At 39.4% G+C, this 19,154-nt stretch overlaps 1 protein-coding gene across 1 annotated transcript in view; it reads left to right on the forward strand.

The window, feature by feature from the left end:
- The first annotated feature begins 284 nt into the window (after nucleotides 1-284).
- The window catches only part of FCHO2 (FCH and mu domain containing endocytic adaptor 2), a 118,294-nt gene continuing 99,424 nt past the window's right edge, over nucleotides 285-19,154 (forward strand). The window contains exon 1 of the mRNA XM_040262705.1: nucleotides 285-410. Within this exon, the coding sequence (XP_040118639.1) occupies nucleotides 378-410 (33 nt within the window). The 5' untranslated portion in view covers nucleotides 285-377. The remainder of the gene's footprint in view (nucleotides 411-19,154) is intronic.

The following is a 19,154-nucleotide window of genomic DNA, read 5'->3' on the forward strand; positions in this document are numbered from 1 at the left end:
CTCCGTCCCTATGCCGGTACCCAACGCACAGCGAAGGGTGCGGGCAGTCTACCGGGTGATGCTCCGGGGCCGGGTTCTCCACCATTCCAAAAAGAATACTCATTCTCCGACGCGCCAGCGCTGGGCAGAGAGGAAGACGACGAAAAGCCCGGGAATGGGGCCTAGGGCGCATGCGCAACCCAGCCTGGGCGTTTGAAGGTTCGCCCCGCGGCGGCAGCCGCTAGGTGGCGCATGCGCCCTGGAGGGTGCGGGCAGGTCTCCGGGAAGAAGGCGGCGGCTGCAGCGAAAGGCGGGGGCGCCGTGGGGGCCGGGCCCGTGTTTACGGAGCGGCGGGAGGGCGCGGACGCGGAACCCGGCGCGGCGTCGGCAGCGGCACGATGGTCATGGCGCATTTCGTTGAGAATTTTTGGGTAAGAGAAGGATGTTGGACATGGTGTGGGTTTCGGAGGCCGAGTTTCTCCGCCTGACCTCGGCCTGCGTGCGCTTCGGGCGGTGGCGGCGGCTCCGCGGGCAGGGCCGGCGTCCTCGGACCTCCGCCTGCTGCGTCCCGCCTGGACGAAGCCCGTCGAATGACGACCGGTCGCCGGCCGCGCCGACTCGCGGGCTCGCCGCCCCGGCGGGGGGCGGGGGCTGTCAGCGCGGCCCCTCAGCCCGCGGCGGGGACGCCCAGGGGCCGCCCGCCGCCCGCCGCCCGCGCGGGGACAAAGCGCCGGATGGGGCGGGAGACCGGAGCCGGCCCCGCCGGAGACTCCCGGCGCCGGGCGCGCTCCGCGGTTCGGACGCGGACGACGGGCCCGCGGCGCGGCCACCCCAGCTGCGCGCTGCCGGCGAGTGCGGCCCGGAGCCGGGCGGGGAGGCTCGCCTCCTTCCCGGCCCGCAGGCCCTCATCTTAGCCCTTCGGCCCCCCACCATTTCCCCACGAATTCCCGGGCGGACTTGGGCTGGATCAGCATTTCCTCTCGGCCTCGCAGCTCGACTCGTTGGTCTGCGCCCAGGACTTTGCCTCTGGGCCTGTTCACAGAGCGAACAAAAGTTGAATTTAGTGTAACTGGACTCCTTGGGCTTGAACGCACCCATACTTCCCCTTGTTCCCTGGGCTCCTTCGCCTTCCTCATTCTTTCCACACCTCTCCTCTCAATTCAGTATTGGTTTTAGGTGGTTCTCTGAGAATGACTTCCCGGTTTCCCAGTGGAGTGTTTCTCTGCAGTTGCTGTTCGTTATGTTGGGGAGTAGAGTTCAGCCGTGTACAGGAAAGGAACATGTGTACTCAGGTGTCTCAGGAATCCCATTTTATGGCTTGACAGTCGCAAGAGGTACAATTCCATTTTAGTTAAGATGTAGAAATATTTAAAGTGGTACGGATAAAGTGAATAAGGAATGTCTTAAATTCTTAGTGTCTAATTCACCCACAGGTTTGCTTAGTAATCAAATCAGTTCATAGTTATTTGTCTTGAATGTTCCTTGTTTTCCACAAGCGACACAAATACTATACGTCAGCTTTGTGTTTTTTTTAAAGAGCTTTATTGAGGTACAGTTCACTCGCCATACAACTCATTTAACAATTGAAGGATTTTTCGTATATTCATAGAGCTGTGCAGACGTTAACGACGCTTTATTGAGGTATAATTCACCTGCTGTAACCTATTTAAATGAACAATTCAAGGTTTTTCGTATGTTCATAGAGTTGTGCAGACGTCAACCATGCTTTTAGAATAATTTCTTCATCTAAGGACGGATCCCAGTGTTTATTAGCAGTCATCTTACCTTACCATGTAGATTTGTAGTCATCTTTCCTTACCATGTATATTTGTCTACGCTGGGCATAATCATATAAGTGGGTTCATACACGTGGTCCTTTATGACTAACTTCTTTCATTAACATGTTTCCAGGGTTCACCCAGGCTGTAGCAGGCAACAGTAGTTAATTCTATTTTATGATCAAATAATGTTTGTGGATGTGTGTGTGTATCGTGTTTTATTTAGCCGTTCATCAGTGGTAGAGATTTGTTTGGTTGTGCTTTTTGACTGTTACAAATAATGCTGCTGTGAGCGTTTTTGTACAAGCTTTTATGTGGGCACATGTCTTCATTTCGTTTGGGAGTCGAATTCTTGGGTCATACAGTAACTGTGTGTTGAACATCTTGAGGAACAGCCAAACATTTTCCAAAATAGTTGCACCATTTTACAATCCCACTAACAATGTCTGAGGGTTCCAGTTTTTTCACATGCTGGATGGACTACACTTGTTGTTATTTGTCTTTTATTGTAGTGGATGGGTGTGAAGTAATATCTCATTGTAGTTTTGGTTTGCACATAACATAATTTTGTAAGTATTATCTCCCATTGTTTGGGTTGTCTTTTTCACTCTCTTGATAGTGCCCTTTGCAGCATGTAAGTTTTTAATTTTGATGAAGTCGAATTTGTCTAATTTTTCTGTTATCTGTTACACTTTTGTTGTGATATCTGAGAAGTCTTTCCTAACCCAGGATCACAGAGGTTTACTGTGTTATTTCTGTGGGTCTTATATGACATTTCAGTTCTTACATATAGGCCTATGATCCATTTGAAGTTAGTTTTTGTGTACAGCCCTGGGAAGAGGTACACCTTTATTCTTTGCATGTGGGTTTGGTTGTCCCAGCATTATTTAAAAGGCTGTTCTTTTTCCATTGGATAGTTTTGGCACTCTTGTCAAAAATCAGTTAACAATAGATACATGAGTTTTATTTCTGGATTTTCATTGGTATCTCTATCCTTATGTTAGTACCACACTGTTTTGATTACTGTAGCTTTCTAGTAACTTTGAAATGTGGAAGTGCGAGTGCTCCAACTTCATTTTTCTTTTTCAACATTAGTTTGGCTCTTCTGGGTCCCTTGATTTTCTGTATAGCCTATTGATTTTAGACTTTAGTTTTTACGTAGGCAGTTTCTGAAATTTCTATAAGGATTGTTTATAATTTGGCGTTCTTAGAGTTTTCTGTATTTTTTTTTTTTTTTGGATGCATGATTGTGTTTTTGAAGTTTGATAACCGCATGTTAACATTTAAAAGTTACGTTTTGTTTTCTGTCCATGATTTTGAACATAGCCTTTTGGGGATGTGTTTGGCTATTTTATGAATAATGTTTTATGAACATTTTTGTGCAGATTTTTGTGTTCCCCTTGTTTTCCCTCTTAGTAGAGACATAGGAATAAATTTGGATATCTGAAATGTAGAGAGAATCCCCAGTCTAGTTTATGTTTTAGTGTATGTTGAGTGTTTGCTTTCACTTCCAATATTGTGTATTCTTAAAATAGACTGCATTTTATTTTATCTCCAAGCCTGGTTGTGGCTGAACATGCTAAATTAGCTCTTAAAAAGCTTCAAAGAATGATAAATGAACTGGAAAACCCTGAGAACTAAATAGCTTCTGAAAATTCTTAGCTGTCTATTTAGACAACTTAAAAATGTGCATATTTCTGAATCATTATAAAATAATTTCTTATTATAGAGAATTTATTTCTCTATTCAATTTCATGTTTCTCCCCTAATGTTTAAAGTGGCACTGTCAAAACAAAATAAAACTTGTCAAAGTGGGGTAATGGGAACCTTTAAAGCCTTAGGTTTCTAACCAAACAGGCTATTAATTGTTTTTTTTCCCTATATGTAAAAAGATAGATCTTTTTGTTGTGGCATTTTGTTAGAGGAAAATTTGAATCATTCAAACTCTCTTCGAGTTCATTTGAAAGCAACACATCCTGCTTTTTTCTTTATAGTTTTTTCTTAACTAAAACTATATGCTATGTTACAAATTGCTTTATTTAATACTAACCTTTGAAGAGGAAAATATATACAAAACTTCCTACACAACAGGTGTTTTGTTGCTGATAAGTCAGTTTTTGCCACAGAGTATAGTGCTGCAAAGATAATCAAGTAGAAAATGTTTTTCTTTCTATTAAAATTAGATGGCAAGAATAATTTTGATAACATATCCACAGTTACCTTTAGTGTATAAAAACAGTTGTTAGCCCTTCAAAAGATTATTTAACTTTTTTTAAAAAGTTACTGACAAATATTACAGCGAAGAAGTGTCTCCAAATGCTGCTTCTTTCTCAAAAAGTCCAGTACTCATTTTTAGTACTCTTGAGATTATAGATGTCCACTTTACATTATAAGGATTAAAATGGTGATTTATATTTTTTATAAAGCCCAAATTATTTTAATTCAGGAGTTAAAAGGTTTTTTATTTTTAAGAAGTAGATTTCATAGTAATAAGGAGAAAAAACAAGTACAACATAACATAGTGATCCCAATCTATATAAGGTATAAAGCATTCTCCCAAAGACACCAAGTATTTTTTAGCATGCATTACATTGTAATAAAATGACATTTTTACTTAGGTAACTTTTCAAAGATCTCCATTCAGCATATCAAGAATGAATGAATAACAATTATCTTAGATATTTTTGTTCCGAATCTTTTTTTTTTTTTTTTGGCTGCAACAGGTCTTAGTTGTGGCACATGGGGTCTTTACTTGTGGCACATGGGCTCTGGTTCCCTGACCAGGGATCGAACCCCAGGCTGCTGCACTAGGAACTCGAAGTCTTAGCCACTAGACCACCAGGGAAGTCCCTGTTCTGAAGTTTTTCTTCCTTTTGTTTTCTTTTAGTGCTTAACTAGTTAAGAAGTCTCATGTCATTTATCTGTTGATTTCACTGGTATTGTAGTGCTTTGCTTTTAAATGAATTGAGAGCACCTGGTTATGCCGCTCTCTCTCGGTATCCTTGGGGCATTGTTTCCGGGGCCAGTACCAGTATCTACAGGATGCCCAGTCCCCTGTGTGAAAGGCATATGGTGCTGTATAGCCAAAATTTGACCTGTCATTATGTGGATAAACTGGGAGGGTTAAAATAAAAAAAAAATCTGGAGTTGCTATTAATAAGGACTATGGAATGCAAACCATTATTATGTTTTTGCTTGGTTATTTAATCTAAATTTAGTATCCTACATGAGAGACTAATGGCACCCCCCCACACACACACATATATACACATTCTTTGGGGTTATTTATCCATATGAAAAATTTTAAATACACATTTTTAGAAAATTAGTTGAGGTGACCATATAAACCCAGAATATAGACTGTTACTTGAAATTTACAAATATTGTAGTTAGATCTGATCCCATCAGATGATATACAAAAATTTTTAAAGGGTGTACGTTTGTATATTTGCAATATGTTAATTAACATATTTACATGTTTTAGTATTTAACAGGTGCAAAAAGGAATGTAGTTTAAGATCTTCCTCCTTTTATCCACCCACCAAGATATCCCAAAAGGCAATTCACTGTTACCAATTTCTTATGTCGCTTTCCAGAGGTAACCTATGTATATACAAGCAAATAGCATATATGTTAAAAATATGTTATTATATGTTAGCCAGTTATCTATGCCCAAACTTTTTTCAACTGCAACATGCTATGAAAACTCAAACTACAGGTTCATCTATCTTGGTTCAAGTAGACTTGTCAGGTAGATATTATATAATTATATTATTTCAGATGAAACTGAATTTTATTGTCAGTCCCTTAGGTTTTTTTCTGGGGGGGAGGTGGAGTGGAAGGGTGGTTTATTTTTTGTTTTTGCCTTTATTGTTGAAATTGAGAAGTTACTGATTTAGTCTCCTTTTACTAAATTTGCTAAGAAATATAGTCTGCATTTACTAAGAAATTGTTACTGATTTAGTTCAATTTAGGGGAAGGATTTTAGAGAATTGATACAGAGTGATAAAAATTTGCTGTTTAGGTTCTTTTCCAGCCCTACAGACTGAATCTTAATTGTTCAGATCCTTTCAGAGATTTAGACGAAGGCATGGGAGAACACTTTGCTTTGTGTCTTCCTGCAGGTTTGATTAGCATAAGCCCTTTGGAAATACATTGTTGTTGTTTAGTCCCTAAGTCATTTGTCCAATTCTTTTGTGGCCCCATGGGCTGTAGCCAACCAGGCTCCTCTGTCCATGGGATTTCCCAGGCAAGAATACTGGAGTGGGTTGCCATCTCCTTCCCCAGGGGATCTTCCAAACCTGGGGATGGAACCCGCATCTCCTCATCTCCTGCATTGGCAGGCGGATTCTTTACCACTGAGCTCCCCGGGAAGCCCTTGGAAATACACACACGTATGTTTTGGGAGGAGAGCAAGTAATTTTTTGAGTCATAGGGTGTCTTCTCAGATTATCCATCCTGATTTTATAATTGTGGAACAATTTTACAGAAGCCCACTGGGAAGTCTTTCTAGAAATACAGTGCAAGGAAAATTGTGCAGAAAGGAGAATTAGGACTTGTCTTTAAATTTATCTAGTGTGGAAAAATTAAGATATTTGAATTGGAAGAATTTTAGTAGAAATCTGGCCTATAGGGATAAGCAAAAATTGGTTAGATGTGAGGAAAAACAAAAGCCAGGCAGTAATGGAGACCTATAATTATAGTTGACCCTTGAGCACTATCGGAGAAGGCAGTGGCACCTCACTCCAGTACTCTTGCCTGGAAGATCCCATGGACAGAGGAGCCTGGTCGGCTGCAGTCCATGGGGTCACTAAGAGTCAGACACGACTGAGCGACTTCCCTTTCACTTTTCACTTTCATGCATTGGAGAAGGAAATGGCAACCCACTCCAGTGTTCTTGCCTGGAGAATCCCAGGGACAGGGGAGCCTGGTGGGCTGCCGTCTATGGGGTCGTACAGAGTTGGACACGATTGAAGTGACTTAGCAGCAGCAGCTTGAGCACTATGAGGTTTAGGAGTGCTGACCTCTGCGTAGTTGATGCTTCCTATCCATGGTTCTCTGTAGTGGGACTCTACATCCTTGGATTTACCAGGCCCCTGGTCGTGTAGTAGTACTGAAGGAGGTGCTATTGAAACATGTAAGTGGTCCTGCACAGTTCAAACCTAAGTTGTTCAGGGTTCCTCTGTGCATCTGCTGGTGTAGAGGCTAGAGAACATTGCTGCAGTGGCCAGAGACAGAGAGGATTACATTGGGAAGTGATTAGTGAACAGCGTGATGAAGTTGAGGCAGAGGATTCCATCATTTCCATCACACACACTCCGTGATGGTCTGGCAGGAGTGAAATGTATGGAAGACATGCCAAGCATGTTTGCTTGACTTGAGGGAAAAGATAGGAAGGTACAATACGAGTAATGCAAACTAGTGGCTGCTGGGACCTTAGATAAGAGGTGTTAGTTACTAGTGGCTTAACAGCCAGTGACTGGCTCATATCATGAACTCCGTATTGCAAAATTCAGACTTAAATTGACGAATGTAGGGAAAACCACTAGGCCATTCAGATATGACCTAAATCAGATCCCTTATGAGTATACAGGAGAAGTAACAAATAGATTCAAGAGATTAGATCTGATAGACAGCCTGAAGAACTGTGGACAGAGGTTTGTAACGTTGTACAGGAGGCAGTGATCAAAATCATCCCCAAGAAAAAGAAATGCAAAAAGGCAAAATGGTTGTCTGAGGAGGCCTTAAAAATAGCTGAGAAAAGAAGCGAAAGGCAAAGAAGAAAAGGGAAAGATCTGAATGCAGAGTTCCAGAGAATAGCAAACAGAGAGAAAAAAGCCCTTTTAAGTGAACTATGCAAAGAAATAGAGGAAAATAGTAGAATGGGAAAGACTAAAGATCTCTTCAAGAAAATTAGAGATACCAAGGGAACATTTCATGCAAAGATAGGCACAGTAAAGTACAGAAAGAATATGAACCTAACAAAAGCAGAAGACATTTAGAAGAGGTGGCAAGAATACACTGAATCTTAATGATCCACGCAGATAACCACAATGGTGTGATCACTTGCCTAGAGCCAGACATCCCGGAGTGTGAAGTCAAGTGGGCCTTGGGAAATGTCACTATAAAACAAAGCTAGTGGAGGTGATGAAATTCCAGCTAAGCTATTTCAAATCTTAAAAAATGATGCTGTGAAAGTGCTGCACTCAATATGCCAGCAAATTTGGAAAACTCAGCAGTGGCCACAGGACTGGAAAAGGTCAGTTTTCATTCCAGTCCCAAAGAGGGACTATGCCAAAGAATGTTCAAATTAATGCACAATTGCACTCATTTTACATGCTAGCTAAGTAATGCTCAAAATCCTTTAAGCTAGGCTTCAGCAGTATGTTAACCAAGAACTTCCAGATGTTCAACCTGGATTTAGAAAAGCCAGAGGAACCAGAGATCAAGTTGCCAACATCCTTTGGATCATAGAAAAGCAAGAGAATTCCAGAAAAACATCTGCTTCATTGACTACTCTTAAAGCCTTTGATTGTGTGGATCACACCAAACTGTGGAAAATTCCTGAAGAGATGGGAATACCAGACCACCAATACCTCCTGTGAAACTTATATGCAGGTCAAGAAGCAGTAGTTAGAACCGGACATGGAACAACAGACTGGTTCCAAATTGAAAAAGGATTACATCAAGGCTGTATATTGTCACCTTGCTTATTTAACTTATATGCAGAGTACATCATGCAAAATGCTGGGCTGGATGAAGCACAAGCAGGAGTCAGGATTACTGGGAGAAATATCAGTAACCTCAGGTATGCAAATGACACCACCCTTATGGCAAAAAGCGAAGAGGAATAAAGAGCCTCTTGATGAAGGTGAAAGAGGAGAGTGAAAAAGCTGACTTAAAACTCAACATTCAAAAAACTAAAATTGTGGCATCTGGTCCCATCACTTCATGGCAAATAGACAGGGAAACAATGGAAACAGTGACAGACTTTTATTTTCCTGGGCTTCAAAATCACTGTGCATGGTGACTGCAGCCATGAAATTAAAAGACACTTGCTCCTTGGAAGGAAAGCTATGACAAACCTAGACAGCATATTAAAAAGCAGACACATTACGTTGCCTACATATGTCCATATAGTCAAAGCTATGGTTTTTCTGGTAGTCGTGTACAGATATGAGAGCTGGGCAATAAAAAAGTCTGAGCGCCGGAAAACGAACTGTGGTGTTGGAAAAGACTCTTGAGAGTCCCTTGGACTGCAAGGAGATCAAACCAGTCAATCCTAAAGGTAATCAACCCTAAATATTCGCTGGAAGAACTGATACTGAAGCTGAAGCTCTAATACTTGGGCCCCCTGATGCAAAGAGCTGACTCATTGGAAAAAGACCCTGATGCTGGGAAAGATTGAAAAGGAAAAGGGGACGACAGAGGATGAGATGGTTGGATGGCATCACCAACTCAATGGACGTGAGTTTGAGCAAGCTCTGGGAGATAGTGAAGGACAGGGAAGCCTGGCATGCTACAGTCCATGGGGCTGCAAAGAGCAGGACACGATGAGTGACTGAAGAACAACAGATAGTCAGTGAAAATGCTTTTCCTATTTTTGGGGTGTGTGTGTGTGTGTGTGTGTGTGTGTGCCTTTTTATTTATAGCTTATTATGTGATAGTTAAAAGACATAACAAAGTAAAAATTACCTATAGCCTTTTGTTCCAAGATTTTCTTTGGAAATACAAAATTCTTAGCGAGTTATACTATATACTTCTGTATCTTGATAGCTTCAAATGATACATCAAAGCATTTTTCTCATGATTAAGTATTCTTTGAAAATATTTTCAGGATAGGTTTCATGGAATAGATAAGATGTCATTTTTAGCATTCTCCTTTTGGACATTTAGGTTACTTTCAGTTTTTGTTTTTCTCTGTTCATGAATTATGAGGATTGGTGATTTAAACCACCAATTAATGTGAATGAAATGCCAGATTAAGAAGGTAGCCTTGTGTGTCTTTCCAGTCATAGACTGAGAAGTTTTTGAAAAAGCTGAAATTGTTTTATTTTTCATTTTGAAAGTAATGAAAACAAATTTATATACAGAATACTACAGAAAATTTGAAATATAAAACAGTAGAGAATTAGCTCAAAACTATTTGCTTCTGCTGTTTTTGTTGTATCCGTAAAATATTTTTTTATATGGCTTAAGGATTTAACTAACTGGAAGAGCTGAGTTGTAATTTAAAAGATATGAGAGGAGTATTTGAGGGGTGAGAAAATGATTTTTTTTTTTTTAAGTAATAAGATTTGTTTCTTTCAACCAATCAACAGATGTGTTTGAATGACTACTGTTCTGACTGCTGAGCAGTACTCATTCTACATTTTAATCACTGTTTTCTGCTTTAATAATATCTTGCCAAGAGCTCTACATAATAGTTTTAGTGATCTTGTGTGAAAATTTTAATACGTAGAGGTTATAACTTGTGGTTGAAGTTCTGTTTACCTGTAGAAAAACTGTGTGCATGTATTCTTTTTTTCGCCAAAAAAGAAATGGCCCTGGAGGGCCATTTGTTGGGCATATTTGTTGAATTCCTATAAAAAATACCTAGAAAATTCCTCACTAGAGGGGCCATTCTTCAAAGCAAAAAAAAAAAACTTCAGAATTAGTTTAATGTTTCATCATGTTTTTCAGAGAAGGCAGAATAAAATGAGATGATATCAAACACAAATTTATGTTTTGCAGTGATTTGTCCTAGGTTACCTGTTAAATGTCAGTAAGCGCTAGAGTAAAGGGAGAATGTAGCAAGGTTGGAAATGATGATGTTCATTCATTTTTGAAGCAGTTTAGGTGGAGAGAAAACGGAGGTATGAAATTGCTGTTCACATGACAGTGCCTCCTGATCCTTCCCTCCTTCCAGGAAAAACTTTTGATTAAAAAGGAAACTAGGTAAAATCAACTTTTTAATGAATAGCCTGATTATGCAGCATGCATTCTTAATCTTTTGCCTATTTTCTAGTTCTTTGACTTACCAAAAGTGAAGAATACCCAGGTTTTTAATTTTAGTGTTTAATATACGGTTGCCCTTAAAAGTTCTTTGAAGGAGAAGTATCAGAGCCCAATTAAAATCTATAGGATTTACAGTGTTGTGCTTTTTCATCATTACTTTCCATGGCTCTCTAAAACCCAGATATGTTGACAGTTCCGTTTTTATTCAGATAGGAGTTTCATAGCATTATTAATACAGTGCACATTTTTCTTCAGGTGGAAATACTTTGTATTTTGATTATATTTTATAACTATTAAAAAAAATGAAAGCGTATATTTATGAGATCAGCCAGAAAAGTGAGTGTTTTGAGTAGCCAAACTAGCTTTGATGACTTAAACATTTTAACTTGGAATTTCAAGGCTGCCTCACTTGTAGACTGTATGTTGTATGCTCAGTCACTCAGTTGTGTCCAACGCTTTGCGACCCTGTGGACTATAGCCCACCAGGCTCCTCTGTCCATGGGTTTTCCAGTCAAGAATACTGGAGTGCGTTAACATTCCCTTCTCCAGGTGATCTTCTTGACCCAGGGATCAAACCCAGGTCTCCTGCATTCCAGGCGTATTCTTTACCATCTGAGCCACCTGGGAAGCTGCAAGACTCTATATTAGACTGGAACAAAATCTGAACATTTTTAGTGACTTGGTGGCCTTTTTATAACTTAGTTATCTTTTCAGCTAAATTTCACTTAAATTGATGATTTAGATGTAAAACAATATGAATAAATGATCTCATTTTTATATTAAAAAGAAGCATGTTTTTATATGTATGCAAAGGAGGAATCTGCACTGATACAAATCAAACTGTTAATTTCAAGAATCTTACTTCAATTAGCATCTTTAGAAGAAATGATAGGTACTAAGTTGGTCTTCTCTTAAAGGATCTGTTAAAAAAAAAAAAGCAAGTTCCAGAAAAACATCTATTTCTGCTTTATTGACTATGCCAAAGCCTTTGACTGTGTGGATCATGATAAACTGTGGAAAATTCTGAAAGAGATGGGAATACTAGACCACCTGACCTGCCTCTTGAGAAATCTGTTTGCAGGTCAAGAAGCAACAGTTAGAACTGGACATGAAACAACAGACTGGTTCCAAATATGAAAAGGAGTACATCAAGGCTGTGTATTGTCACCATGGTTATTTAACTTATATATGCAGAGTACATCATGAGAAATGTTGGGCTGGAAGAAGCACAAGCTGGGATCAAGATTGCCAGGAGAAATATCAATAACCTCAGATATGCAGATGACACCACCCTCATGGCAGAAAGTGAAGAACTAAAGAGCCTCTTGATGAAAGTGAAAGAGGAGAGTGAAAAAGTTGGCTTAAAGCTCAACATTCAGAAAACTAAGATCATGGCATCTGCTCCCATCATTTCATGGAAAATAGATGGGGAAACAGTGGAAACAGTGGCAGATTTTATTTAGGGGGCTCCAAAATCACTGCAGATGGTGACTGCTGCCATGAAATTAAAAGACGCTTACTCCTTGGAAGGAAAGTTATGACCAACCTAGACAGCGTAAAAAAAGCAGAGATACTGCTTTGCTAACAAAGGTCCATCTAGTCAAAGCTATGGTTTTTTTGGTGGTCATGTATAGATGTGAGAGTTGGACAGTAAAGAAAGCTGAGTGCTGAAGAATTGATGCTTTTGAACTGTGGTGTTGGAGAAGACTCTTGAGAGTCCCTTGGACTGCAAGGAGATCCAACCAGTCCATCCTAAAGGAAATCAGTCCTGAATATTCATTGGAAGGACAGATGGTGAAGCTGAAACTCCAATACTTTGGCCACTTGATGTGAAGAGCTGACTCATTTGAAAAAACCCTGATGCTGGGAAAGATTGAAGGCAGGAGGAGAAGGGGACTACAGAGGATGAGATGGTTGAATGGCATCACCGACTCAATGGACATGAGTTTGGGTAAACTCTGGGAGTTGGTAATGGACAGGGAGGCCTCCTGGCGTGCTGCAGTCCATGGGATCGCAAAGAGCTGGACACGACTGAGTGAACTGAACTGAAAGGATCTGTATGATTCTAGACTTCCATCTTTAAAGGATGATGAAACTTTTTCCCACTTCATATTAGAAATTATTAAAAAGATTTTTACACCTGTTTGTATTGGATTATGACAAAATTTTATTTACCCTGGGCACATTCAGGGGGACTTTCTATGAAAATGTTACCTCTTTGCAGCATGCATTGAGATTGGCAGAGAAAAGATCCTCTCTCAGTCTGAGCCTTCATTGTAATTGTCCTTGGATCAGCAATGGTGTTAGTAGCTGTTCTTGCCAGTTAATACTGAAAATTTCCCTGCTAGAGTTGATTATCAATAATATTGATAAACTTATGTAGTTGGGCTTCACTGGTGGTTCAGGTCGTAAAGAATCCGCCTGCGATGTGGGAGACTGGGGTTTGATTCCTGGATTGGGAAGATCTCCTGGAGAAAGGAATGGCTACCCACTCTAGTATTCTTGCCTGGAGAACTGCGTGGACAGAGGAGCCTGGCTGGCTGCAGTCGATGGGGTCACAAAGAGTCCGACATGAGCTGCTTTCACTTCACTTCGTTGTTTAGTTTTTTAGACAACTTTATTGAAATATATTTTGTGTATCATACAGTTTTTCATTTGAAATATACAGTTTCATTGTTTTGGTAGCATTCACAGATATTTGTAAACCATCATCACAGTCAAATTTAAATTAGCTCAAAAAGAAATCCTGTACCTTTTATCAACCCCGTCTCATCCTCACCCCACCTCAAGAAACGCCCTAATCTACCTTCTGTTTCTCTCTTCTGGCCTTAAATAAGAGTGGAATCATATAGTCTTTTGTGACTGGCTGCTTTCTCTTAGCATAATGTTTTCAAGGTTCATCAATACTATAGCACGTATCAGTATTTCATTTCTTTTGTGGCTGAATCATATTCCAATGCATGGAATATCACATTGCTTACCCATTTGTTAGTTGATGGACGTTTGGGTTGTTTCCATCTTTTGATTATTATGAATAATGCTACTCTAAACATTACAAACATCATAAGTATTTGATATACATTAGTGTACTGATTTGTTTTTGTGGACATAGGTATTTTCTTATGTGTTGATTGAACTAACGACAAAGACGTGAGGGAAGGAGAAGGTGGGATGGATTGACAAGTAGCATGGAAACATATCTATTACCATATGTAAAACAGGCAGCCAGAGGGAATTTGCTGTGTGATGGAGCTCAGACCCGCTCTGTGACAGCCTAGAGGAGTGGGATGGGGTGGGAGGTGGCGGGAGGGTCAAGAGGGAGGGGACATATGTATATCTATGGCTGATTCACGTTGATGATATGGTGGAAACCAACAAAATGTTGTAAAGCAATTATCCTCCAATTACAAATAAATTTTTTAAAAAATTGAAAATAAAGCTCATCACTGATGAGTGAATACCTTCTCTTTAAAACTTAGCTGTTTGGATTTGAATTTCTTTCTGGTGTTCTAAAATTGATTGCAGTAGTGGTGCAGTAGTGGTGTTATAACTCTGTAAATATACTAACATTTTTTGCATTGTATACTTTAAAAATTTTGTATCATGTGTGAATTATATCACAATAAAATTGTTACTAAAAAAGAATAAAACTTTGAGGAGAAGAAGGAAAAAACTGACTGTTGATAATCAAGATTTTATATCAACAATTGTAACATACTTGGCAGAAAATTGCATTTTAAAACTGCGTATCACCATAGCTTTTAACTCTACTGCTTCTGTATTAAAGACTTGACTTGTTTATTAGAAAGTTAATCTATGCTCATTATTCCAGTTTCCAGAAATAATTTGCTGTTAATAGTTTAGATTCTTTTTGTATGCATATGTGCAACCTGTTGGGCTTCCTAGATGGCTCAGTAGTAAAGAGTCGCCTGCCAGTGCAGGAGATCTGGGTTCAATCCATGGGTCAGGAAGATTTCCTGGAGGAGTAAATGGCAACTCGCTGCAGTATTCATGCCCGGGAAATCCAAGCACAGAGGAGTCTGGCAGGCTACAGTCCAGAGGGTTGCAGAGTCACACAGGATTTAGTGACTGACCGTGCATGTGTGCAACCTGTTAATTTTTTCAGTGGAAATCAAATTCTACATGTACTGTTTTACACCTTGCTTTTTTAGAAAAGGTTTTATTGGAGCATATTTTATATATCATAAAATCTACCCAATATAAGCGTGCAATTCGTTGATTTTTAGTAACTTTACTGAATGGTGCAGCCATTATCAATTTTAGAACATGTTTATCCTCCCATTGATTAGATTATGCCCACTTAACAGTTAATACTCTTTTCTACCCTCAACTCTGTAGATTTGCCGGGTCTTACATTTTGTATAAAGGGAATCATACAGTATATAGTCTCTTGTGTCTGGCTTTCACTTAATAAAGTGTTTATGAGGTTAATCCATAAGGTCTTATCTGTCAGTGTTAGTTAATTTTTATTGCTGATATGTATTCCATTGTGTGACTCTACCTCATTTTGTCTCTGCATTCATCAATTTGAGACATTTAGGTTGTTCCCAGCATTAGATTATTTTTGGCTTTTATGAATAATTGTATCATGCTTTTTTTTTCTCACTTACATTATGTATATCTGGGCAGATTTAAGAGATTAATACTTAAAATTCGACTGCAAGTTTTTAATGCAATTAAAAAACACTATATTTCATTGTCGGATATGCTAGCATTTGTTTAACCAGTAATGTTAATGGATGTTTTTGAGTTGTTCTGTTTTTTCACAATTATGAACAGTACTGCAGTGAATATTTTTCCACATTTATCTTTGTATGTGTGTTTTTGCAGTATAGATTTCTAACTATGGAATTGCTGGACAAAGGGCATGAAAATTTATAGTTTTAGTGAAATACTGAAGACCAGAAAACACCTTTAGTTATAATTCTACTTGATAATAAAACTGTTGTCTATTTGCTTGTACAGTTGTGTATTTGTAGTTAGCTAAGAAAAAGCAAGCTCTGCTTGCTTGAGTTAACAGAATATGTTAAGATAAATTTTTGTGTGTGTCGGAAAAAAACATACTACCAAAGGGAAATGGTGCTTGATGGGGATAAATTGGATTTGGGATTAACATGTACATACTACTGCATATAAAATAATCAACAGGGACCTACTGTATAGCACTGGGAACTTTATTCAGTATTCTGTAATAACCTATATGGGAAAATAATCTGAAACAGAATGTGTATATTTGTATGTGTAACTGAATCACTTTGCTATACACCTGAAACTAACACAGTGTTGTAAATCAATTATACCCCAATATAAAAGAAAAATTAATTTAAAGGAAATTACAGGAACATATCCACTTCAAGGTCTAAGATGATAAAATGGATATGTAATTCAGAAATATTTCTAGTTATTTTACTTGTCTTTGAATTAGAATAAAAACATTCAGTTCAGTTCAGTCGCTCAGTCGTGTCCAACTCTTTGCGACCCCATGAATCGCAGCACGCCAGGCCTCCCTGTCCATCACCAACTCCTGGAGTTCACTCAAACTCACGTCCATCGAGTTGGTGATGCCATCCAGCCATCTCACCTCTGTCGTCCCCTCCTCCTCCTGCCCCTAATCCCTCCCAGCATCAGAGTCTTTTCCAATGAGTCAACTCTTCGCATGAGGTGGCCAAAGTACTGGAGTTTCAGCTTTAGCATCATTCCTTCCAAAGAACACCCAGGGCTGATCTCCTTCAGAATGGACTGTTGGCAGCTATTAAAAAATTAATTAGAACTTGCATGGAAGTACTTGTAGTTTTAAGAAAACTGGTTAATCTCAAATGGTGACGGAATTATGAGTTAGGATTGCTAGTTTCCAGAGTGATCTTCCCCATCGCCCCAGAATTTCCAGTTTTTTTCAGGTGAAGATCCTGCCGCCTGAGCTCTAGTGCTCCGTCTCCTGCTGTATTTCACCTGTGTATAGATGTGTGTGTATGTAATACACTGTCATCTCTTATCAAAAGCTATAAAGCAAGTTTTGATAAGGTAATAGTAGGCTTGGGTTCTTTTTTGGTACTTACCTTTGAACACTTCTCTTTAAGATACATGTATATTTGTGTGTGTGTTGAGATAGAGCCACTTGAAGTATTAAAATTTTTGCTTAGTTTTACCAAAGGAAAGTTAATGATCTATTAAGTATTTGTGTTAACAGGTTTGTGAAATTAAGAAAACAGTGCCTAGAATCGGGCGTTTTTACACTTTTTAGAGCATCAAATGAGTGAGTGGGCTTCCCAGGTGGCTCAGTGGGTAAAGAACCTGCCTGCAATGCAAGAGACACCAGAGATATGGGTTTGATTCCTGGGTGGGGAAGATCCCCTGAAGGAGAGCAAGGCAACCCACTCCAGTATTCTTGCCTGGAGAGTCCTGTGGACAGAGGAGCCCAGCAGTCTACAGTCCATAGGTTGCAAAGAGTTAGACACGACTGAACACAGCATAGCACCAGCTTATTTCTAATTTGAATATGCATAACCGCTGAGTGACTTCACTTTGACTTTTCACTTTCCTGCATTGGAGAAGGAAATGGCAACCCACTCCAGTGTTCTTGCCTGGAGAATCCCAGGGACGGGGGAGCCTGGTGGGCTGCCATCTCTGGGGTCGCACAGAGTTGGACACGACTGACGTGACTTAGCAGCAGCAGTGACTGTGCATAACACACATTGGGAACCTGACTTAGAATTATGTGCCAGAGAAAACTGGCAGTTGTCAGGGAAGATTTTGGGGGGCTGAGAGCTCCAGACTGTGGATTTCATGATTTTAGATTCCAGATTTGTTTTTCTTTCAGGGCTCATGGCTGTATTATGGGAGTTGGTGGATAATTTAATTATTTGTAGTTTCTGTAGTATATTCAAGTAAATCTCCAGTCTTGGAGATTTCAGGTCCTTTATTATTTTGTCTGTAATTTTATTTATTAATCTTCATGTTGTTTTTTTTTTTTGCTTGCTATAGACTAGAGATAATGGTTACCTCAGAATATTATTTTGGCTGGAATAAATTTGCATGAAAAACCCAGAGAAAGTAAAGAACTAAAGTTAGATCATAATTTATTTTAAATGTGAAAAATTATAGAAGCAAAAATGGATGTGTTTAGATTTATAGGAGAACTGGAGAAGGAAATGGCACCCCATTCCAGTACTCTTGCCTGGAAAATCCCATGGATGGAGGAGCCTGATAGGCTGAAGTCCATGGGGTCACACAGAGTTGGACACGACTGAAGCAACTTAGCAGCAGCAGCAGCAGCAAATTTATAGGAGACTCTAGTTTTATATCCTTGATAAAATGGAAATGGATGTTCAGAATGCTAGGGATATTGTTTGTATTATCTCATTACATATATTTTAATTTTTTGTTTGTGTAACAGTCTGATTACTTGCTATGCTAGCTCTCATTACATATATTTTAATTTTTTGTATGTGTAACAGTCTGATTACTTGCTATGCTAGCTGACAGGTTTATTAGGAATCACTTCAAAATAGCCGGAACTTTCTATAATATGTTTCCTGTTTTTGTTGAACTGTGGAAAACTAAGTCTCAGATTGCATAATACTTGCTTTTGGCATTGCTTTCTATTTCCAACAAATATGTTCAGTTCTTCTTATCACTAAGTGAAGTGAAGTGAAGTGAAGTCGCTCAGTCGTGTCCGATTCTTTGTGACCACATGGGCTGTAGCCTACCAGGCTGCTCCGTCCATGGGATTTTCCAGGCAAGAATACTGGAGTGGGTTGCCATTTCCTTCTCTAGGAGATCTTCCCGACCCAGGGACTTGATCACTAAAGAAAAACTAAAACTGCTGATTGTAAAAAGAGTTGTTGAACTTAGTTTATACTCTTTCATTTCACCCATAAAATTTCCATTTCTAATGTTTTCTTTGCTATTACTTGCTAATTTAAATTTGTATTGGATTAAATGGCTCTAAGATTTTCTAGGGTTCTATAGTAGTCTGGTTCTGTTAATTTTCCATTAGTTGAAGTCACGGGGTTGCAAAGAGACACAACTGAGCGACTAACACGCAGCCAGTAGTCTGTTGCTGCTCTTTTATTAGAATTTTGCCTCCTTTTTCATTTCTCAGGTTAAGTTCACTGAAAGGCTTATATCAGCGATTATAAAGGGTTTTGTGGTGTTTAGTGCTTATGTGATTAGTAAATGCTGTTTTGACTCAAAAATCAAGATTTAGTTATTTTAAAGTGTAGACTCTGAGTTAAATAATCAGGAATCCCTCAATATAGGTAAAGGGATTGATATGGGATTTGGTAATGATCCATGTTTATCTTTCCCAAATTCAGTTCAGTTGCTCAGTTGTGTCCGCCTCTTTGCGACCCCATGCACTACAGCACGCCAGCCTTCCCT

The sequence above is a fragment of the Oryx dammah genome, unplaced genomic scaffold, assembly GCF_014754425.2.
Source record: "Oryx dammah isolate SB20612 unplaced genomic scaffold, SCBI_Odam_1.1 HiC_scaffold_20, whole genome shotgun sequence".
NCBI lineage: Eukaryota > Metazoa > Chordata > Mammalia > Artiodactyla > Bovidae > Oryx > Oryx dammah.